Source organism: Scyliorhinus torazame, chromosome 13 (assembly GCF_047496885.1).
Source record: "Scyliorhinus torazame isolate Kashiwa2021f chromosome 13, sScyTor2.1, whole genome shotgun sequence".
NCBI classification, from domain to species: domain Eukaryota; kingdom Metazoa; phylum Chordata; class Chondrichthyes; order Carcharhiniformes; family Scyliorhinidae; genus Scyliorhinus; species Scyliorhinus torazame.
In genome coordinates, this window is record NC_092719.1 from 9,250,419 (window position 1) to 9,275,293 (window position 24,875).

At 45.2% G+C, this 24,875-nt stretch overlaps 1 protein-coding gene and 1 long non-coding RNA gene across 5 annotated transcripts in view; one reads left to right on the forward strand and one right to left on the reverse strand.

Moving 5' to 3' along the window:
• The first annotated feature begins 13,952 nt into the window (after positions 1-13,952).
• Positions 13,953-24,875, forward strand: part of LOC140387840 (uncharacterized) — a 44,404-nt gene continuing 33,481 nt past the window's right edge. The window contains exon 1 of the long non-coding RNA XR_011934013.1: positions 13,953-14,110. This is a non-coding gene — a long non-coding RNA (uncharacterized lncRNA). The remainder of the gene's footprint in view (positions 14,111-24,875) is intronic.
• sfmbt2 (Scm like with four mbt domains 2) overlaps positions 17,225-24,875 on the reverse strand; it is a 175,968-nt gene continuing 168,317 nt past the window's right edge. For all 4 annotated transcript variants that reach the window (XM_072471033.1, XM_072471034.1, XM_072471035.1 and 1 more), the window contains exon 21: positions 17,225-23,667. In XM_072471033.1, coding sequence (XP_072327134.1) covers positions 23,527-23,667 — 141 coding nt within the window. In that variant the 3' untranslated portion in view covers positions 17,225-23,526. The remainder of the gene's footprint in view (positions 23,668-24,875) is intronic.

Consider the following 24,875-nt stretch of genomic DNA (forward strand, 5'->3'; position numbering starts at 1 on the left):
CACCACCCCCACACCCCCTCACACTGGGCCATCCGTCTTTTGTTCTTAAAGTTGCTATTTCTTGTTGCAGTTTCTATCTTCTCCCTCCTTTCAGTTCTGACGAAGAGTCAAAGGACTCAGGACATTAACTCTGGGATTCAGTGACCCTGTTGCTGCCGGCTCGAATCCGGGTGCAGTGGGTGAATCATGCAAAGGCCCCAAACCGGGCTCCGCGCCTGCCGCCAGGCCGATCGCAAACCACCCGACTCGCTCTGCCCAACATAATCTGGATGCCGCCCTCGCTGGCCGAGATCCAGATCGGAATACTTAAATAAACCTTGAGGCTCATTTAAATACCCAGACTCCAGGTTCACCCGGTGCCCAGTACTCAACGGCCGTACCTGCGAGGCTGCGCCAGGATGCTGTTTAGTATTGGCCCACGCAAACATGGTCCAGTCGTAACCGCGCCTTGGGTGGTCTCACAGGCCATTGGAGACTGCGGGTAGTCAGGGACAGGGCAGGGTATAACCCTGGCACTACACCGGCATCCGGACACTGTGGCACTGCCAGTCTGGTACCCTCGCAGTGCCACCCTGCCAGGACCAGGGTTCCAGGTTGGCATTGCCGGAGTCGGGCCCGGGGGGGTGGGCCTTGTCAATTGGATGGGGGAGGGGGAGTGAAATGAAATGAAAATCGCTTATTGTCACAAGTAGGCTTCAAATGAAGTTACTGTGAAAAGCCCCGAGTCGCCACATTCCAGCGCCTGTTCAGGGAGGCTGGTACGGGAATTGAACCGTGCTGCTGGCCTGCCTTGGTCTGCTTTCAAAGCCAGCGATTTAGCCCAGTGTGCTAAACCAGCCCCAGAGGGGTTTTCCAAATGCCTCTGCAAGATTTGTGGTGTGAAGGGGGGGGTCAATCAATAAAGCGGGAGGGGGGCCTGAAGTGGGTGGTGGCGGGCGGGGGGGGGGGCGGATTGGGGCTGCCGACCAAAATGGCCTCCTATCTGCGTTCCAGTAAATTTCTCCAAGTTTGACTTCGAAAGGGGGAAACTCCCAGAGGCCAGAAAACCCGGCAAAGTCTGTTAAATAGCGGGGCTGCAGCCTCCAAGAAACACCCCTCCGAACACATCCAAAATCAGATATAAACCTTCGCCCGCTGAATCACAGCCAGCGTTTCCCTCCTAATAGATTCAGGCAGACCTGCTGAGATTTACAGCGTTCTCTGTTCCTTTTTAGATTGTATTTATTGGTTTTTGTGAGAGCGAGTGCAGATTGACCAGGATGTTACCAGGATCATGGGGAAAGATCGCATCATCAATACTTGTGTTCCTTGCAATGTAGAAAGTTAAAAGGTGGTTTAATTGGGCGTTGTAGACCTTTTATTGGATCTTTTGACAAAATTACACTGAACTATTTGGAGAACTCGGGAAGAATCAGAGAACCGTACAGTATGGAAGAGGCCCTTCGCCCATCAAGCCTGTACCGACAACAAAACTCCTCTAATCTACACTAATCCCGCTTCCCAGCACTTGGTCCATAGCCTTGAATGTTCTGGCATTTCAAATGTGCATCCAAGTACTTTTTAAAGATTGTGAGGTTTCTTGTCTCAACTCCCTTCCCAGGCAGCGCATTCCAGATTCCCATCACCCTTTGGGTGAGAATAGTTGTCCTCAAATCCCCTCTCAACCTCCTGCCTTTCATCTTAAAATTATTCCCCCTTGTTATTGGCTCTTCAACTAAGGGGAACAGCTGTTTTCTATCCACCCTGTCCACCCCCCTCATAATCTCAATCAGGCCCCCCTCAGCTTTCTCTGCTCCAAGGAAAACAACCCGAGTTTATCCAGCCTCTCTTCATCGTTAAAATGCTCCAGCCCAGGCAACATCCTGGTGAATCTGCTCTGCACCCTCTCCAGTGCAATCACATCCTTCCGATAGAGCGGTGACCAGAACTGCACATAGTGCTCCAGCTGCGGCCTAACCAAAGACCTGTACAGCTCCAACATAACCTACATGCTCTTATAAACCATGCCATGACTGATAAAAGCAATTGTTCCATATGTCTTCTAAACTGCCCTATTAACCTGTCCTGCCGCCTTCAAGGGTCTGTGGACAAGCGCCCCAAGATCCCTCTGTTCCTCTGAGCTTCCTAATGTCCTGCCATTCATGATTACTCCCGTGTCGTATTACTCCGTCCAAAGTGCATCACCTCACACTTTTCAGGGTTAAATTCCATCTGTCCAACTGACCAACCTGCCTAAATCCTCCTGTAACCTAAGACCTTCTTCTGATCTTCTGGAACCCTTCAGCAGTACAACATGTTGCGTGCATCAACTTCTCAATTTGCTTCACGATATTGGCATTTTCAATTAAATTAGCTCAACATCACCCTGTTAGAGAAGGAAAGCCCAGTTCTGTATAACATCACCTCAAGGTGTTTGTCATAATAAACAGACTCTGAGCTGAGGAAGAAAAGATTGGGGGGGGTTTCGGTGGGAGGGGGGCGTGGGGACCAAAAGCATGTTCACCGAATTGGCTTTCAGAAGGGTTTGAAAGCTGGGGAGGGGCACTGCTGAGATTTAGGAAGGAAATTCCAGATTTTGGGAACCGGCAATTGAAAGAAAAGCCATCAATGACAGGGTAAGGAAAGGAGGGGATTTCCCCAGTGTCCTTTGATGAATAGGCAACTGTTTCCAGAGCTCCACCAGTGTCGAACTAAAGTTAACAGCCACAAGGGATGGGATTCTGTGATCCTGAGGCTAAGTGTTGACACCGTCGGAAACGCCGTCGCGTTTCTCGACGGCGTCAACACGGCCTCAGGATCAGCAATTCTGGCCCCACGGCACTGGAGCGACCCACACTGCTCCAGCTGCTGATCCTGGCATGAACTGGGCGCCGCGGGGTCCGCGCATACGCAGTGGCACCGGCGCCAACGCGCGCATGCGCAATGGCTTTCTTCAATGCGCTGGCCCCGACGCAACATGGCGCAGGGCTACAGGGGCCGGCGCGGAAGAAAGGAGGCCCCCATCCAGAGAGGCCGGCCCGCCGATCGTTGGGCCCTGATCGGGGACCAGGCCGCATCGGAGGCCCCCCCCCCCCCCCCCAGGGTCGGACCCCCCCTCCCCCTCCCACAGGCCCCCCCCCCGACCCTTCCATGCCGAGTTCCCGCCGGCTGACAGCAGGTGTGGACGGCGCCGGCGGGACTCGGATTTTCACGACAGCCGCTCGGCCCATCCCGGGCCGGGAATCGGCAGGGGGGGGGGGGCCGCGTAGAGTGGCCCCCGACTGGCGCCGCGCCAACCACGCTGGCACCAATGCCGCCGATTCTCTGCCCTGCGGAGAATCGCGTGCTGGCGTCGGGGCGGCGGGCGCGATTTGCGCCGGTCGGGGGGATTCTCCGGCCCGGCCCCGGGCTGAGAGAATCCCGCCCAAGGTGTGTGAGGTGAATATTGTCATGTTTATTCTTGTGTAATTTCTCATCCAAGTATTGTCCCAACCCAACACTGCTCAGTTTCTGACAAGTGAAATGCATCTGGGCTAATGTGGCAACTGGCCTTAGAGACCAGGTGGTGGATTCAGGGAATAGAAGGCTTAAGGTGAGAAATTCTTAGGTAAAATCCTGGCAGTGTTCAGTTAGTGTCACACCCATCGACGCTGTTTAAAATGGAGCACCATGTCTAACTGGAGAGAAAGACGCAGATAAGATTGTCATGATATTGTAATAACTTGTGACTGTTCAACATGAGAAACAGGTTTAAGTGTTCCATTCATGCATAATGGAGACCAGCCTTGGAAGCTTTCTTTCTTATCAATCGAGAGGGACTCTCCAATTTCTTCCCTGTAGGAAAACACCAGGCACCAGGCAACACTCTCATAGAAGGGAGACAATAGGCAGAAGTGACTTCAAAAACTTGTTTGAAATAGAAAGAGGTGAAAACTTAGACTCAAACAGAAAAGGTTTTATTTTATGGCATATTTCAAAAATGCATCAGTATAAGTATTTTGGCATTGATCTTAAGGTACTATCATACATTCAGAGAATCCCTACAGTGCTGAAGGAGGCCATTCGACTCATCAGGTCTGCACCGACCCTCCAAAAGTGCACCCTGCACTTTCCCCTGCCCTATCTCCGCAACCCCACCTAACCTGCACATCTTTGGACTGTGGGAGGAAACCGGAGCACCCGGAGGAAACCCATGCAGACACGGGGAGAAAGTGCAGACTCTGCACAGACAGTGACCAGAGGCCGGAATTGAACCCGGGACCCTGGAGCTGTGAGGCAGTAGTGCTAACCACTGTGGCGCCGTGCCGCCCTTACATTAAAATGTAATATGTGCTGAAGTTGTGTTCTACCCCTAATAGAACCAACAACTTTTAAACTGAGGCATATATGTCCCAGCAACTAATGGAAATTATTTATTGACAAGATTTCATGTTTTAAGACTTTCCACTGTAAAATGTTTAAATCAACATTGCCTAAACATTACTCAGAAGTTAATGAATACACAAAACTGCAGAAAAAGTACTTTACCCACGAACCAATGAATACAGTTAATCCCCCCCACAACGCATTCACACATTATGGCAAACTCTCAGCAGATACGTACGGTGTGATTTAATGGCCGCATTGCACTCTCTCTCAAGCACAACGTGCCCATTATTTTGCGGGAGAGGCCAAAATCGAGGACCTCTCCAGGTGCCAAACGGTTTATGATCTAACTGACCCGTTGTCGAAAACAGGCTCCCGCATAACATGGTGAGAATCCAATCATCACCACTTAACGCCAATTTCCGTACAATTAACGGGAATAAAGACACCCTACCTAATAGCCTTCCGTGATCTATCCGCCTCCCCAGTAAGTGGTCATGCGGGCACCAATTAGTACACCAAGGAAGTGAGTAGCCATCTTTGCTCCGAAGCAATGAGCCCGGGGGCAGTGGGGTTGGTGCCCCGGTCAGGGTGGGAGGGGCACTGAGCTGGTGGGAGGGGAGGAGGATGTCTTAACCCCAACCCTTGCCGATCTGTCCCACCGACACCCCATAACTCCCACTGACCGTGGAGGCCTCTGGCTGCAGGGCTCAAGGCTGCTAATAGGGAGTTGGCAATTGTAGTTAAGTGAGCACCCACCCCAGCAACCGAGCCATTCTAAGGAGGGCCTCAGCAATGCCCACCTGAGACTGGGACATGCTCCGCAGCACCTCATCAAGGTCCACTTGGGACTGGACACGTCCACCAGAGACTGGACATGCTGCTGACACCCTCAGCCATGGTCGTTACTGACTGAGCCACGCCTTGGACACCTCCACGCATAAGAACATAAGAACTAGGAGCAGGAGTCGGCCATCTGGCCCTCGAGCCTGCTCCACTATTCAATGAGATCATGGCTGATCTTTGTGGACTCAGCTCCACTCTCCGGCCCGTACACCATAACCCTTAATCCCTTTAATCTTCAAAAAACTATCTATCTTTATCTTAAAAACATTTAATGAAGGAGCCTCAAATGCTTCACTGAACAAGGAATTCCATAGATTCACAACCCTTTGGGTGAAGAAGTTCCTCCTAAACTCAGTCCTAAATCTACTTCCCCTTATTTTGAAGCTATGCCCCCTAGTTCTGCTTTCAGGCTCTCCACTGCGGTCGCCATCCGAGCAGTGTTGTTTTCTGCCTCCCTCTCCGGGTCTGGACCTGACTGATGTTAAATGGATCCAAACCAGATGGTGAGGTATGAAACAAGACATAATTCTCCTCCTGCAGCAGAGATTCATTCACAGATTACAACCATTCAGGTCACTATCTCCTAACTGTTACACAAGTGTCTCAGCTGATCCTGTTTATTATTGATAACTTATAAAAGCAAAATATGCTGGAAATTTAATACAAAAACAGAAAATGAGAAACACAATTAACATTTTGAGTCCCTATGACTGTTCTACAGAACTAAGGAGGGTTAGAAATGTGATGAATTATGTAGTTGGAGAGGGGGGTGAGGCAGTATAGAAGGTCAGGATAGGTCGGAGCTAAGGATAGATTGACTAAGATATCATGGACATAAGACAAAGGGGATGTTAATGGTGGCATTAAGGACAGAAGAAGTGCTGATAGTAGCATTGTTATGATCCCAGTTGGTGTTATATAAGGACTCGAGGATGCCAGAATGGAACTCTGACTCAACAAACCACATAGCTTTTACTTTTTTTAACTCGTGGAGGAATGGAGTTATAGGAACAATAATTACTTTTAGCAACAAGGAAAAAATATTTATTAAACATGAAAAAGATTGGATTATGATATAATATTCCTTTACGCCCCCCACCTCAGCTTAACAAGTACACACAGATTTTAAGATGAACATGGATCACAAAGCGTTTCTTAAACTACAATGGTCTAATTAATGCAAAGTCTCTTTAAGCACACAGATTGGCTGTGGTCAAATGTGCACAGTCCACTCTGAACTTTCTCCTCAGAAATATGCAAGACAAGAGGCGGGATTCACCGACCCCCCCCCCCCCCCCCCCCCCCCGCCGGGTCGGACACGGCTCAGACGCCGGCTGCCATATTCTCCGGCGCTGGTTTTCGGGCGGGGGCGGGGATCACGCCGCGCCAGTCGGGGGCTGTTGGCAACGGTCCCCGGGCAATTCTCCGGGCCCCGATGGGCCGAGCGGCCGTCAGTATTCTGGCCAGTCCCGCCGGCGTGGATTGGACATGGTCCCACACGGTGGGACCAGGCTGGTAGGCCGGCTGGTGCGGTCCTCGGGGGGCACGGGGGGTCCGGCCCTGGGGTGGGGCCCACCTGTGCATGTGCTGGAGTACGCTGGTCGGTCTGCGCATGCGCGGAACCACGCCGGCGGTTCTGCGCATACGCTAACTCGCGCCAGTCCTTCACCGCCGGTTGGCGCGGCACCAACCCCTCCGGCGCCGGCCTAGCCCCCGGAAGTGTGGAGGTTTCTGCAACTTCCGGTCGGCCCGACGCTGGAGTGGTTCGCGCCGCTTTTTACGCTGGCGCTGGGCCATCGCGGGGATTCGGGAGAATCCCGCCCACAATGTTTCCAAACTCCACTCCCAAAAACACGCTTTAAAATCTTCTTTCACAATAATGCTTTCTATTAACAGTTTGCATTCGAAATCTAGTCCAGGTTTTCCAAATTACTCATTTAAACAAAGCTTTCGCTCCACTTCAAACAGCGGATCCAGTATTCAAGTTTTACACCACCCCTCTAAGATTTCTTTCTATTGATTTCTGTACAAAGGATTCAGAATTGCTTTAACTCTTTATTCCCAGGCTCTATTAAAAGGGCATCAAACTTTTGATTTACCTCTGAAGTCAGCTTTCCCACTTTAAATCTGGTTACTGCAGTTGCCTCTTTAACTCAGCACAGTTTGTTTACTCTTCCTTGAATTCTTCTGAGCAACACCTCGGTCTCTGTTCTCTTAACTTCATTAGCATGTCCTGAATAGCTTTGGCAGTCACCACCACGAACCCCCCCCCCACCCCCCAACCCTCCATTGGGACCATGGAACACCCCGCCATTGAGTCCCGGCATCAGCACTTAGTATCTCAAACGGAGAATCACCCCCAATGTATTTTTAAATTTATCAGTCTGACCCTGCCTGCTTTGCATTTATTAGATAATTTTCCTTCAAATTTTATCCATAACTTTCAATAGAATATCCAAACCTTCCTAAATGTCCAACTGACGGGCCTCGAGCTCTGAAAATACTTTGTGTCTGATCCTGCTTTTTTTTGGCAGTCCACGGAATGGGAACGTTAACTCTGTTTACCTCCCCACGGATGCTGCCTGACGTGCTGGGTTTTTCCAGAAATCTCTGCTATTATTTAATTTGATTCAGCTGCTGAATTCTCAGTGTTTCTAGTTTGTATGTCCACATGCAATATTGAAATGGAAACTGCATTTGCTTAATCCCAGACTCTTGGCCCATCTGTCACTTCAGTTCTTCGGATATTATCTAGAATTTGTAAGGAGAGTGGCCGCTATTTAACAAAAATATTTCACAGTCCCGTTTCAGGTACGTTTAGCGGTTCTACCACCTCTAAGTGCCTGCAGCGACAATAAAGACCCCGCTATTCAACGGCACTTTGCCGCTTTTTTTGGCCTTGGCGAGGAATGCCCCATCGAGGCCGCACTGAAGTCAGACTAGCCGCGGATCGGGACGCCATTTTTAAAGGCAACCCCGATATTTCGACCCCCATCAGCGACCTCAGCCTCCGGACCCCACCCTACCTCACCCAACCTACCTCCTCTGGGATCATCGAGCCCCCCCACCCCCTCAACCAAACTCCTATGGGCAAGGCACCCTGGGCTCAGCACCTGGCACGGACAACCTGGCACCTGGGCACCTTGGCACTGCTAGCCTGGCACCATGGCAGTGCCCCTGCCAGCCTGGAACTGCCACCTGGGCACCCTAGGTGACAATACCAGGGTGCCCGGTTGGTAGTGCAAAGGTGGCATTGGGAATGCCAGGGACCACCCTGCCCTGTCCCTGACCACCCGGGGGCCTCTAATGACCCAGGATTCCACCCCCCCCCCCCCCGCCCCCCCCCCCCCCCCCCCCGGGGTAGCGTTGTGCCTGGTCCATGTTTGGGGCCCTGGTGAGGTCTCCAAGTCCGGCCATTAGGTCCAAGGCGCCAGGAGAATCCGCTGAAAACGAGTGGCTTATTTAAATAGGCAAATCTGGATCACGCCCCGTAAGAGCGAGATCCAGATCGCGACTTCTTGAGAGGTTCATTTGAACCTCGCGAGATGTCTTGAGCATTGCGAAGTCAGGCGCGATGAGGCGGTCAAATCAAGCCCAGTGGCTATTTTTACAACACAAACCTGGAGAATAAAGTTCAAACTGGTCAGTTTAAATTTTTGAAAGGAAGGTTGTGTTTGACTAGTTTGATTGGGTGTCTTTGAAGTAATGGGAAAGGTCAAGCAGGGTCAACCTGCTGATGCTGTGCACGTGCATTCCAAAAAGCGTTCAACTAAGTGCCATAGAATGGCCTTTTTAGCAAAATGAAAGGCCATGGGGTTAAAGTAGGAGTGACACGGATAGAACAATCAGTTCAAGGGCGGATGTGGAGAATAGCGGCTCTCAGCTGCTTTTCAGACCCAAGGCTGATATTTTATTATCTATAGGCGGGAATTTCTAGTCGCGTCCATGTGGATGAAGATTTGAATGACCAGCGTTTTGACTTTAGGGATAACTCTTCTGTTCTTCTGATTACTACCATCGGGCCTTTTACATCCAGTTAAGCGGGCAGTTGGGGCTTCCGTTTAACTTCCAGTCTGAAAAGAATTGAACATCCAACTGTGCAGTACTCCCTCCGCCCTGTGCTGCCGTGTCGGCCACGATGGTTGTGCTATTGTGGACTTGAACCTTTTGACTAAGAGGCGAGAGTATTACCGGTTGACACACGGTGGAGTGGGGCTAATTGCAGAGCTGTCCCAAAGAGTGGGAACCGGCCGGATGAGAAAACGTGCTCTTTCTGTGCTGCATCATGCAATGGAACTTACGAAAGACAGCTTTAGAATCGATATCAATAACCTCTTTCTGCAACGACAGGTTAAACGAATAACATAAGAGACAATTAAGTGCTGCGATAATGGAACTGTAGGTTTTCCTCAAAGGATAACCTAAGGTAGACCAAATGGCCCAGCTCATCCGTCTATATTTTCTGAACTTGGAGAAACAATTAATGATAAATTTATTGCAAGTCAATGCCTTTTTATAAATAGGCAAAGACATCGGTTCAATTTGACTTTTAATGAAATGCTGATAATATTTAAATAGCTTCAAAAAAATAACAGCAGCGGGAATGAGAAAAAGGCGACCATCAACCCTGACTCTTCCTAACTTATCCGTGCTTTTTCTGACAATGAATATACTTTTTTGATAATTTCTAAGCAGATTCCCGAGGCCAAGGATGAGGTATGTAAATATTCCCGGCAGTGCAGTATTCCCTTTCATGCGCTGTTTTGATATGAAGCGGCTGGAGGAATCAATGCTTCACAAAGGCTCCAAATGACAGCATCGTAAAGGATGTTTCAGAGATTGAAATGATGTTATCATCAGAAAAATGTAAAAGGTGAGACAGAAATCACAGTGCACTATTGACAGGTCAGACTCAGGCTGGAAACTGGCGTGTAGCTCTCCAGTGGCACAGATCATTTTCTCCCCAGATCTTGAGCCTCTTGAAAGGAAAAGAATGAGCGGCTGTGTTTTAGCCGTCTCTTCGCAGAGAGGGACCTGATAAAGCAGCAGCCAACTCCACAGAGATCGGGCACCACCTTTAGAGGGCAAACCTCTGATTTCACACAAGGGATGGTGTCGCCTTTTTTTTTGCTTGCTATAAATATGGCAGTCAATAAGTTTGCCCTTCTTTCATCTAGATAGTGATATGATATGCTCTCAGAGTCGCCAGGTATCAAATGATACCGCCACAAGATTCAACCGGGTATCGATCAAAGAGCCAAACAACCAGTTAGTTAGTTCAAGATCAATGGTACTTTATTTGCACACAAGATTAACTTACACGTGCAACATAAACACTACTAGTTAAACTACACCTAACAACTATGACAACCTGTGCTTAACTTCAGGCACCCGGCTTAGGTCAGAGGAACAGTGGCCTTTGCTCGAATCTGGATCTACTGGGTCTGGAGAAGTAACTGCGGTTCAGCTGGGCTCATCCGTCTGGTAGCGAGCGTTTAACTTGAACTTGCTTCTGGTCGTGGTGCTGCGATTGGAGATGGACGTTGCCGGACCGCCAGGTCCAAAAGAGATCGAACACATAGCAGTGTCTCTCTTTATCCTTGGGGGTTTCGCACTCTTTTGGGCGGTCCTTAGGTTTGGACCCAATTAATTGGGCAGTTCTCGATCACTGCCTTCGATCTGAGCCAATAAAGGGGCGGGTGCCTTGATGGCTGGGCGTATCCTAAGCGGTCATTGACCCTGTTGTTGATGCTTCCTGAGTAAAGGGAGTGGTGCCGAAATGTTTGGACTTGTATCGGTTACCTGAGTATCAATCCTTTGTCTTACGGAGATGGGCCATTAAAATACTAATCGGTTGGGGGTTTCGATGCTGTCTTGATTCTCTGCTCACAAATATACATTCAGGCTCTGTGCCTGCCTGAATCTCACATTGTCCACATTTCCCTTTAAGCTTTGCAAATGTCCATGTTTCTTGTCGTATTCACTGTGCCACCGTGCTGCCCAACCTCAGTGATCCCAGTGTCTGCCTCCACATCACTCGAACACCTTGGCTGCTCAGCGTTTTGAGCTCTCCTTTTCATCTGAAAGCTGACCCAAACAAAACTCTGTGCCATGATCATCAGCTTGGTGTTGGCTGTTGCCTTGAGAGGGTCGTTAGGTGGGGATGATGTTTGTTTGGTACATTGGTGCTGCAACTAGGAGGGTTTCCAGACAGTTCAACACTGCTCATTTCTCACTCGCATTGTGTGTCCCTGTCTCAGTTGGTTCCTGTTGCAGTGGATGCAAGTTTGTCAGTTGGCACCACACATGTACAAAGTTAACACTGAGACCTGCTGTGTCAACCATATAGTTCGGAAACATGGAAACTGTCACATTTGACACAAAGCAAATTGTGTCACTTATGAGTTGAATTTTTTTGCTCAAATACCAGCCTCTGCCTCATGAGATCAGACAATGGAGAAGAGCGTCGGGTCAATGAAAATGTACAAAGTAAATGAGTTCAATTAAATCTGATTGCTAATAGAACTATGAATATGACTGAGCGGTGATTTGAGGATTTCGGACTGTAGAGAACTGAAAGCACTTTCATTGCAGAAAAGTCAGTGTGGACAGCGAAGAATAGAAGCTTAGTTCCCAGGCGGTCATTTTTCCAGTTTGGCTGTCTCGGCTTTTTGCTGAAGCAATGAAACAAGTTAGTTCCACTTCCCCACCCTCTCCCTGCAGCCGTGTCTCCAATTTCCCTTAAAAGGAACAGTGGATTTTGTCTGAAACATTAGCTGTGGGGATGAGCTCTATGCTTCATCAAAGCTCCGAGTGAAAGGTTTTCTCCTGATGCTGGATTTTCACTGGGTGGGATGGCTCGGCTGTCGTGCTTCTGGGATTCCCAACCCTCTTCCCAGGGTTTCCGATTTTCAGAAATGCCTTTTTAGGGTGTGGGCTGGTCCTGGTCCAAAGTCCAACCTGGCGAGCTCCATTGCGGGGAAAGGTGTGTTCTGATCCTCCACCATTTTCATGAAGCTGGCTGTTTTCAATGAGTCGTAGTTCATGGCACTTCAGAGGTATTGTGAACCATGGTGTCTGCATTAGAGGACCTTTCAAAAGTTACGTTCAAAAGATCCCCTCATGCCCCCCCCCCACCCCATATCAAGGTATGCTCCCCAAACAATCCCAAGGCCTCTCGTGCCAAAGTTATACCATTCCACCCATCCACCCTGAACCCTTTTTCCTTCTATGCTAAGCTATGTTCCTCTACCCACCCTCATACCAAGCTGCGGCATTCCATAGAACCATAGAATTTACAGTGCAGAAGGAGGCCATTCGGCCCATCGAGTCTGCACTGGCCCTTACAAAGAGAACCCTACTGAAGCCCACATATCTACCCTATTCCCGTAACCCCCACTTGACATTTTTGGACACTAAGGGCAATTTAGCATGGCCAATCCACCTAACCTGCACTTCTTTGGACTGTGGGGGGAAACCGGAGCATCCGGTGGAAACCCACGCAGACCCGGGGAGAACGTGCGGACTCCACACAGACAGTGACCCAAGCCGGGAATCGAACCTGAGACCCTGGAGCTGTGAAGCAACAGTGCTAACCACTATGCTACCGTGCTGCCCATTCCATGCCTATTGACCCACTGTACACTGTATAAAACCAATGACCCCTATAGTGGCAATAATATGTGCAAAACGTTTTTTTTTAAAAACAACCATTCATTCATGATAATCTATTCTGCTAAAAAATGTCCTTTTAGAGCTTGACATAGGTGGCATGTGGGCATGGAGGCATATAGTTTTGTATCTGGTAAATGAGGGGCCATGGGGTTGGGTGCTGGGCATAAGGAAGCATGAATGGGGCATGGGGAGGATTTGGGGGCTGTTAGGCATGGGGTTGGAGGGCCCTTCTCTTTTTACTTTAACCTGGACAAAGTCCCACACCACCGAGTTGGGCCTTTTAAACAGCCCAATTCTGGATCTGGCAGTCCATGCGATGGCCTGTGTGCATTGTGCCGGATTGGCTCTGCAGGCTCCAGCCTGCTTCCGTCCCCCACACAATGAAAATCCAATCCTTGCTGACTCTTTCACCCAAGGTGGGGTCGGCCAACCCGGGAACTTTCCAACTCCCACTAGCCGCCCTGAGGATGAGAATCCAGACTCTGATCTCTCTCCCCTTATTTCAGTGATCGAGCTACATTGGCAAGATCCAACTTTGAAAGTAGTAAGAGTTCTTTTTACAATCAGATAGATCACATAACTCGGGATTTTAAGAGGAATGCAACTGTTCAATGGCTATGTCTCAAACTACATTTGAACAACTATTTTATGTCAGAATCCCAGTTAAACTGGTTAATGCTACACTAACAGCTTTTGAAAAGAACTGCATTAAATGCTGGTTAGACATGGATAAGTAGGAAGATAAATTAACACTGTTACATGCAGTGTTGGATCACATCCTGTGGGAACAGAATCTGAACACTGATTACAATTTGCATGTTCGTACAATATGCCTTCTTTGAAAAATATTGGAACAGCAAGATGTCTTTGATTAAATGTAAAAGGTATCTGTGGCACTCCCAGTAGCCCACTTATGCGACCCTCCCATCCACAACTCGCAAGCTCTGGCTGGCTGGTCTACGACAGAGGGAACAGATCGTGACCCTTGACAAATCAGTAACATTTGAATTAACTTTTTACAAATGCACATATTCAAGTAATGAAGTGTTAACTGAGCCCTGGGTGGTGGGGCTTGTCACATGGGCCAGCAACAGACCAAAGATGTAGACGAAGAGAGAGTGCATGGGTGGGGCACGCTCTACACAGCTCAGGCTGACAACTGCAATCGGTGTGCGGCTGGAATCCCCATCCACAGATTTTAGCACCTCTGCACATCGTGTGGGGTGTGCTCCTCACTCAGTTAGAGGTCAGTGTGACAATTGTATCGGGTGAATTTTGGGCATCATTGGCGGACGAAGCAGAGTATCCGTCCTCCATCAATCTCAGTTGTTGGACTCTTCCTGTGAGAAGCAGGAAGCTCGCAGTTGAAAATAACCCTTGATATCTCTGTGATTGTGTGTCTGGCTCCAATGGTCATTGCATTGCTGGATTCTGATTGATAGATTATTTGTGGAAATGTTAACTTATAAAATATATTGGGCAGGATTCTCCATCCCGGGATACCCAGAATGTGTTCCCCGATGGGACTGGGAATTGGCTGTCAGGGGAAAATCGGGATTGGCGCTGGGCACTGATCGGAAAGCAATGCTCCGACACCCCACAATGGCGGCGTGAACGTGGTCCATGATATACACCGGTGGGGAGATGCAAATGGATCATTAAGATCCATTTGTACCTACTTAGCGGGCCCGATGCCCTATGCTCCGGCCTCCCATTATTCTCCAGTCCACATGGCCGGGAATCACGTGGCCATGGATCACTGGTGGTCTCAGCAATTGTGGCCTTGACGTGGTGGACCTTGCGGTCGGTCAAGGGGGGTCCACCATGCCAGGGCTATGCTGGTAGAGACCATTCGAGCCCAACCTCCCCCCCCCCCCCCCCAACAATGCACTACGTGCCCACACCTCCTCTAGCAGACCCCCCCCCCACCCCACAGGTACCCCAGTAATAGGGAAACCCCCAGGTACCCCTGTAATAAGGGAACACCCCAGGGGCCCCTATAATAGGAGGGCCCCCCTGCTTAAAGGTACCCTCTCCAGACTCCCCCACACAGAATCCCCATCTCCAGAAAGGGACCCCTATCTGGAAAGTAGAGAGAAGTCCAGAAAGGGACAGTGGAAGCATTATAGCTGTAATACTTACCTTGCAGCTCCACGTGTCCATTCCTCGAAGGAGAGCAGCTATGCGCTGTATATAGTTCCCACAGATCCATTAGCTGCAAGCCCTTGGTAGCTTTCGAGTGGTGGTCTGTGATTGACAGCTTCTACAAACCATCTGCAGTTTTGATTCATTCATATCCTTTACACCCCAGTGGCCTAAGTGGTGAAACACCAATATTTGTAAACATTAACCACATCAAAGAAAGGTAAGTGCATTCTAATCACTAAAGCGTGTGATCTGCACTGACCTCTTTGGGGCTGATTTGCAGTGCGGTGGCGGGGGGGGGGGGGGAGTGCTGCGGGGCCACGCTCTCGAACAGACAGCTCAAGAGGCTGCCCAATAGTGGGATGACAGCCCGATAGCGGGATTCCCTGGGAATCCCTCGTATTCCACACCATGTATAAATTTGCATGCCGCGGAACGCTGAATTGCTTCCCACTTACCATCGCATGGGGATCGTAAAGCTGGTGCAATTCAGCTCCAGTGGGAGCACATAGTCTCCCAAGCGGAGAACATTCAGCTACCCAGGAAACAAGTGTAAACGTCAGATTACAGATAATTAAAGTCAGCGTTGGTGAAAATAATATTGTAGCAGTGATGATGGTATGGCTTTTTTTAAAGTTGTGCCTGGGACCAGGGAGGGCTGCGAAGGAGTTGTTGACATGACTACTCCAAAAGCAATTCAGTGGCAGTGAATTGTGTCATCCTGTGAAAGCTGTGATATAAATTCAAGCATTTGTTCTTTAATATAGATTATGTCTGAAAATAAAAACATGGGGAGTTGAAATAAAGATATTTTGCAAACAATTCCGAGGATATTGTTGCAGACCCAGTTTTAGGGAATAGGTTTATCACGCACGCTGCATTATTCGAGGGGGATTTACACGTTGTGGGGCCCGCCCTAATCTTAATTTCTAGGGCCCTCCCCCCATGATGCCTCAACCCTCCTGACCCCGCCCCACAGAACACAAAAGCACAAGCCATAAAAATTCATCACTGCTTTAGTGCAAATCTGCAACCCCCCACAATACTCTCCTCCCCCTGGTATCCTCACCACCCAACATTCTCTCAATTTTACCATCTCATTAACCTCACTCGCAAGGGTCTTTAAGGCAGCCTCCTGCCTCAATCGTTATCGCCTCATGCGGGCAAGGCTTGATTGGGCGCCTTGTCGTCACTGGGTTGAGAAGCCCCTTGCCTGCTCCCCTCTCAGCTCAACAGCTGGCTCACCTTGGCTCCAATGCCACTGTAGCTCGCTGGTCTACCCTCAGCCCTGGCTCGAGAAACCTGCTGGCTTGTGCCTTTCTTTGCGAAAGTAAAACACAGGACCTTCTGCCTCCTCACCCAGTCTTCCCTCACACGCGCTTCAACATTGAGTCTAGCTGGTTTTCCTGATCTAAAGAGACTTGACTGATGTCACCCTGTAATGCCTGCTGATTGAGCGCATCAGCAAATGCAGAGCACACTAATTGGTGGCCACAGACACCAGTCCGCAACCCCCCCCCCCCTCCCCCGGGTCAGGGCCCTGTGCCTCGGCATAGTGGGTTTCATTGTAAATCCACCTCTGATTAGATGTAACCACATTAATTACTTTCGAAAGATCAATGCACTTAAGGTTGTGCTGGAAAACCGGATGCCACTGGCCCCAAGGTGCTCAGGGAAATGTGCCCATTCATTCAACAATGACAAAGTTCAATAGCTCATTGATGTCCATAGATTGGAGAACAACTCCAGATCATGTTATTCATGGAAAGGAATTGGACTCTGAAAATTATAGATGAATGAGCACGATTTTTGGTAATTATAAATGATGCGATTTAGTTTCCAGTTAGTCCATTAATAGTTCTGGATGCAGTCCTCAATTAAACTTGGCAGTGGTAACTTATCTGGTACAGGGGGGCACAGAGGGGAAGACCCGGGTGCGATCCTGCCCCCCCTCTCCGGGTGGAGTTCGCACATTCTCCCCGTGTCTGTGTGGGTCACACCCCCACAACCCAAAGATGTGCATGGTAGGTGGATTAGCCATACTAATTGGAAATAAAAAAGTAGAAAGAAAGAATTGGGTACTAAAAGAATCAGGTAACAATTATAATTCATATTTTTCAAAATTACTGAGAATGCATACCTGCATCTTAGTTTTATGAGATCCCAATTTTAGTGATATTCTGGAGAAGAAAACAAAAGCTTAACACAAAAGCTCTATTTTGTTTTAATAACTTTTATTAGACGTCTTGCAACGTAAAAAGGGTGATGTTAAAAAAAACAAAATATAGCTCTGAACAAAGGTTTTATTTATTTACATGGGAACGTATATACAAATACGTTATTCAAGCTCGTTGGGCCAGGAACCTAATCATGCAGACAAGAACGAAACATAGAAGAAAAATGGCAGTTTTGAACAGGAGAATTCAAATTATTTTGCAAGCTAAAGGAATTTATCCAATCTGCAGAATATCTGCTCTGAGCACAGCACAATTCCAAGCAAGCAATGTATGCAAATTTAGTACACATTCTATTCGGACTTATTTCAATGTTGATGTTAATAATCATCGCATTACAAGTTAGAAAATTTAGGCTTCTGTCTGCGAAGGAACAAGAGTATTTCCATTCTATAAAGGAATGTTTACAAGTTTCATGAGGTTTTTGACCGATTATTTTCCTGCCTCAACATTTATTCCTTTCAGTTACAGAATAGTTAAGTTACAACAATTGAAGGTGAAACATAAAAAGTTGATTGCTCAGATCAAACACCGTTTCCCACTGTTGCACAGTATCACTTTCCGTTGCAATCTCGGAACGACAGCAACTCGGATGACCCAATAGATTGGTTCATTGCACTAGCTACATAACATTTGATTGCGAGCCAATGGTACATTCTGGTAAATTTCTGAGGTATGGGAAGCACAAAGGCTGCATGCTGATCACATAGCCTTTACTCTACCCAAAATACTTCAGCAAAAGGTCGTCAGCAACAAATGCATTCTAATAAACTGCATATAGGGATTGAAAGGGATGGGGGTGTGGGCGAAAGGTGGCCTGTACATACTGGTAGAACCTAACCTGGGTTGCTGCTAATTTGAAGACCCTGCTCACAGCACTAAATGCACAAATGATTAGGTAAAAAAATCATTAATTTGATCAAAGTTTAAACAGCGGCAAAACAATTTAAACATTAACTTTTTATCTTTATATTAAAACAGTTCCCTTATACAAGTGCTGCAAGTTTCATCTTGTACACCTCATTCGTCTTTGACATCTTTAATATTCAAGAGACAAAAATTCATAGCTAACCTGACATGATACAGTCACATTCATTCCTAACAATTGACATTGTTTCAGGAAACCGTCCCATCACTCCACTGTGCATTGCAGTTGGAGTTATTCATGAAGGCTCTGCCTTCTCAACCTTGCCCCTTGCCGGAGGTGTGGTGACCCTCAGGTTAAATCACCACCAATCAGCTCTCCCCCTCAAAAGAGAACAGCCTATGGTCCTCTGGGACTGTGGCAACATTTATTTTACATAACCTATAACTCAAAGGGAATGACGGCAGCACATCTGTCGCTTTTTCATCGATGCACTGATAATTTTTATTTTGGGATTCATCGTAGTGCAAAAATAACCAGTGTTTGTGCTTACTTGTGAATTGTTTTGTGCCCTTCCTATATCATCAGTCTGTTCAGCGAGAAAGAGATGAGTCACTGCTGCTTCTCACTGATGAGCTTCAATTCCAACCAGCTGAACAAACATATTAGTAATAAAAGATGTCGTAGAAAATGCAAATGAACCCATTCATAAAATAGAAAGTGGGCCCAAAGAGCAACTGCAGTAATTCTTTGGCGTTTTTAATCCTTTTAAAAATATGATAGTATCCTCTGACCTGGTCCACAATGACACACTACTGAAAAATTACATAACATTTTCTAGAATATCACAATCCTTTGACAAGCTCTCTAAACATTTTTTACTGAAATTATGATCGACTAAATGTAATATCATCAAAATAGGTCACTGTATTTTTTTCTTGGTTGTACAAACATTAAATTCTGGCAAGGGAACTATTGTAATTTAATGAGCTAAAACAGAGCTTCAGAAGACATATGCATGATACTTGACCAAGGCTGTAAAATGTAGATAGTACGGGGTTAAAATGTATACAAAATGTAAAATGATCCAGTAGGTTAACAAAGCAAGATACTGTTCTTCAGAAATTAAGCAGTAATAGCAATATTTATTACAGTTCTATTAAGTACAACATGCAGGATAACTGAATACAATGCACAGTTCCACACATTACCTTCAGTGTCATCTGCACATTATTCTACTGATCTGGGAAAAACACTCTGATATAGGTACTCTGTTTAAAAAATACAACAATAGAACACCATATACACATTAAAATGGAATGTGCAATTTTCTTACCACATATACAAACTGTAAGTCCATACAGAAGTAAGATAAAACAAAAATCAATAACTGCTCTGCAGCAACTTGTACATCCAAATCTTTTAATACCAATAGGGTGAAATTCAACTTTGGTCGGGCATAAAGTGGGCAGGAGTGGATTATACACCTGCCAACCATTCTTTCCATTTGGGTTAACGGAAAGCTGGTGGTCTGCTGTTGCCCATTCCGTGTCCCCACTGAAGTTGAAATTCAGTAATTTTCCAAGTGTTTACAATGGATGCATTCTTCCTGAATATTTCTTGCATAGTGGTGTTGACTTTAACCTCATGAAAATCCAGCTACTTCATTTGCTGACATTCTTTAATACATTAATTTAAAGTACTCGCTTATTCGAATATAAAACCATTGTGGCAGAATGCTGTTGCTGGATCGAATGGCGACAGAGGAAAGTCATTCATTACACATTATTAGTGAGGAATTAAATAATTTGATTTTAAATCCTGTCCCAATACTCACAATTCTCAATTTTTCTAAGCATGTTGTGTTTTTTGTAAATACAAATGAAGAGATTTTACAGGTTTTCAACCATATTTGCATTTTGAAGATAATGAACAGGGCTCATTTCACAAAATTACTTATAAATGCACCATTGTACCCACAGACCAAGCTTACCAATGCCAATGTAACAATGGCACAATGTTTGTTGAGGTAATTCTGTAGGAAAATAGCAGCCCCTTTTAGATGTGGCTCCAGCAATAGTCAGCAAACAGCCCTGCAGTTATGAAAAGGCATATATTCTTTACATATTTAATGGATTTCTTCTTTGTGTAAAATGGTACATTATACAGTGAAGAACACTTCCGTATTACTCCAATGTATAATGTCCTGGATTCGGACTCCTTTATATGCTATCAGCTCCCTTTCATACAACTCTGTTTCTAACCAATATATTTTCAATGTGAATTCTTCCGGAAGGTAAATTTTAAAATCAAATCTCCTGGGTGGCTATAGAGATCGTTATTAAAGTCTGTCTCAATGTTAAAAATTAAGTGGCTATTTTAAGGAAGGCCTTTTCCCCATTTGTGTCTTGTGAAATATTTTAAAATAAAATTAACTCAAAAGAATATCCACAGCCTTCATATCTGTTAAACATGTCTTATTGTATGTTCAGATTTATGTGAACATGCAGGCGAATGTTTGGGGGTTTGGCGGGATCGTTGTTATTGATATGGGGATTGACATATTTGGTACTGATTCTTGTTTCTTGTTGGTGGGTGTAAATTTGGGAGAAAATGTGAAAAAGGTGGAGAATAAAGAAATATTTAAAAAATTGTATGTTCAGACAATTCAATCACTATGTTATCATCTGCAGTCAAGGTCAAGTCTGAATGCTTTACTTAACATATGCCAGCTTTTTATTTAGTGCAGGATATTGAAGATTATACTCTATGACAAATGTACGTTTTCATATGCGGAACAGGATTACACTTTAAAAAACTGATCTCATTTTAAAATTGCAAGGTATTTTTATTGCATGATTTTTTTCAAATAAAAATCTCAAATGACTAGGTTACTAGTATTGATCCCCCACCCCCATAGACACTTTTGATAATATGCTTACGTTAGAATCTCCTTCCTGATATAACAAAAACTAAATTTAACAACAGATTTTCAGAGTAGTGCTTCTGAAGAATTCACATAGAAGACGCACGTGCAACATGATTTTATTCTCTGATCTAGTACTATGAAACAGAGTGTAATGTTTGAAGATTTGATTTTGTGTTATTTTTGTTCACAACCTTGTTGTGCTTCAGGACTTTATGATCCAAAGATTTGTTTTCACATCACTGAACGGCAAGCAAAGGTCGCATTGAATTTCTGCGATTTATGGCATGTGGTTTACTGGAACATGGGGACCTCCTTTCTGCAGTCTGTCATTTAATAGCTTCAGATCAACCTTGGAGTTGCTGGTTTTAAAATTAACTAGTAAGATTACTACATTGATTCTCGGCAGAAACACCAAATGCATTCCTTGAATGCATACAATTGTTATGTGTTAATGTGAATAGTACACACACAGGATTGGATGAGCAGATTAGCTGAAATATCTAGTGACTTTAATTTTTATGTACCGTTTATGGCAACACAAGTATTTGAACATAAATAGTTAAGAAGCAAACCTGAACCCTTCAACAATCTGTCTCTGATGTGCACAGTACAAGGGTTGCCAGGTGACAGTAACCACCACAGTTATCCTCAACATTAAATGGTCTGTGGGAGAGAAATTTGAAGCCTAGACCATTTTTAATTAAGTCCTTATGGGACTGCAAAGGTGTGGTATACACTATAGCTGTAATTGTTTCAAATGTTTTTCTTCAATAATTTTTTCTGCACAAAAGAGAGGGACGTGGAAAACAAATGGGTGAATTATTTGAAGAAAAAGTTAAATGTCTCTGAACACAAGATATATCACAATTTAATTATATATTAGTCTACACTGCAAAAATGTTCCAAAGACACTGCCCTCCAGCTAGTAATTCACTGTGTGAAGTATGAATATATTATGACAATGTTTTAAAGAGCTAAATAAATGCAATTTGAAAAACTTTAAATTATAAAAATCTAGCTCACAATCTGGACATTCTGTGTCGCATAGTTTTTTTAAAGCTGGGGTACTTAGTCCATAAGGTAGTCATTGAAATTATCAGGTGTCTATTTCATGTGGTTTTGTATGTCAGTAAGAAACTTTTTCTCCAACAATTGCAAAATGTAGTTCACAAGGTTGGTTTGAGTTCCCAAGAATGTGCCAGAGCTCTCTGACAATTTGGTGGAAAACTCATTGCTTAAGTTATCTAGAACCTGTAATTTTTCCACCAAGAATATGGTGCAAATATTCAACCAATTGATTCAATTCACCGTAATGTCTACAACATATCTTTTAGATGATGAAGGTGAAAGCAATGTTGTGAAATCAGTTTAAAGTATGTATAAAATGTAGCAAAACAACTCCTATACTAACACACTGCAGTGCAGTAACAGTTAATCCCATCAAGTTGTTGATATTGAAGTTTGAATTTAGGGGGTCGATCACGCTGTCCTCTCCAAACCTTGTTTTTCCGTCTTGCATGTAAAACCATTTACACCGTTTGATGTTTCCCTTAAAGATAATTTATATTGTACCAGTGCATGAAACCTCCTTATTTTTAGACATTAATAACTCAAAGCATTCCTGTAGAGAAATTTCACACAACTCTCATTTTAATTATTTGCTCTAGCTAATTAAACATAGTCCTGATCTCTTCAAACTTCAGAGAGCTTGAATTGAATTAATTGTTTGGCTGCGATTGATCACAGGTTTAAAGACATCTGCAAAATAAAGGGCAGTAAAACTGCTCCTTCATCATATTTTCTGGTTCTCATAACCTAAATTGAACAGCACAGTGCAACGGAAGTTAAAGTTTCTCCTTATAACTCAAGTTGATGACATTTACAATCAATTGGCAAACTATAAAACACAGCCAAATCAAAGTGAACACGAGTATTGTACAGAAAGATCGTTCAGTTGGAGAGCACGGCAGATTGTTGTCAGAAGTATATCCAGTACATCCAGGATCAGGCTTCTTCCTTCTCTGTTGATTCCAATTTGTGTACATGCTTCCATTGTTATTAATAGGGAGTTAAAGCACAAAGACTCAGCAAGTCTTGAAAACCTGTCAAAGGAAGAATCTTTGACACTGTAGCTGATATCATCACTTTGAAATCCGCATTCTCATTTCTATAGAAATCTCTGAAGTGGTTAACATTTGATTGCATCTTCATCGCATCCCTACTGATGTCTGATTCCACTGAAATATGTGTAGTATCCATCTTCTTGTAAAAGAGGCCCCTTTACAGTTATATTAATTTTTTTACTTCATTTTGATCAAATTACTCAATGTGAGCAGCAAATTAAAAAAATGCTCACAAAGTTTATTTCACAGCATTTCTCTTCGCTGGCAAGTTATCAGATGAAGATCTGCCCGTTGTGTTAAACCTGAACACATTGGTCCAGTGTTCATTTTAGAATGATTCTGGGCAAAAAAGGAATGGCGACAAATTTAGTTTGCGTACTGTGCATAGAAAGCGATTTTCACTCTCTCAATGTGATGACATAATTTGATAGCAGGGCCGAGTTTAAGGTCCATACATTCCTGGACTGTTGGCAGCGTCAGGAGCAGCAGTGCCTGGCCATCAATGTCCTGCGAGATCAATAAAAATAAATCAATGCTCCAACAATTCACCAAATTCAGAATATTAAAACTGCCTTTTCCACATACTGATGAATTTAATTCTCAATTCACTTTGTTTATACATGGAAATATTGGCGACCTGCTCTAATTTGCCATGAAATACCCTTTGCAAATTGAACAGAACCCCCACACTGTCTGAAAAATAGCATATCGGTCTTCCATTCAGTGCTCTCTCTGGAGCAACATGAATTCAAGTGCCAAGAGAGGTGTGATACTGCATTTAAATTGCATTTACATAGGTAATAATGCTCCTGAATGTATGTCATAGCAAAGAACTACATTAACTTACCTTGCTTCATCTGGCAGTAATGCAAGTGTGATTGCAGCCAAGGAATCAATGTATATTTATTTTGGCTCACTTTTACATCTTTGAAAGTAAATTTGCACTGGTTCTGTGAACACAGCATTGTGATTCATACTTGAAAAAAAGAACATGATGTTCGACTAAATAAACAAGTAGTCCTCTTAAAATCATTTCTTTGCCAGAAGGAGAGATGGGATGAAGCAAGTTTAGGTTTTTGTTTACTGTTCTGAGAACAGAAGGGAAATTATTAATGCATAGCCCTTCTGCATTTCATTGATTTATGCTTTAATATATTTTAAAGATGTTTCAGATTAAGAGTTAGTTAAAAATGGTCAACTTTTAAATCAAGTAAATGCATCGAAGATTTACATGTGGTAACATCATTGCTGCTTTATTACTACTGTTCAGCTTGCTGCCCAATGTTAAAAGAAAACATGTGTGCTGCCATTAACACGAATAGAAAACCCCACAATGTTGGATTATAAAGGCCTGTTAAAACGTAGGCTGGAATTCTCCGGTCATGCGGGCAGCACGGTAGCATTGTGGATAGCACAATTGCTTCACAGCTCCAGGGTCCCAGGTTCGATTCCGGCTTGGGTCACTGTCTGTGCGGAGTCTGCACATCCTCCCCGTGTGTGCGTGGGTTTCTTCCGGGTGCTCCAGTTTCCTCCCACAGTCCAAAGGTGTGCAGGTTAGGTGGATTGGCCATGATAAATTGCCCTTAAGTGTCCAAAATTGCCCTTAGTGTTGGGTGGGGTTACTGGGTTATGGGGATAGGGTGGAGGTGTTGACCTTGGTTAGGGTGCTCTTTCCAAGAGCCGGTGCAGACTCGATGGGCCGAATGGCCTCCTTC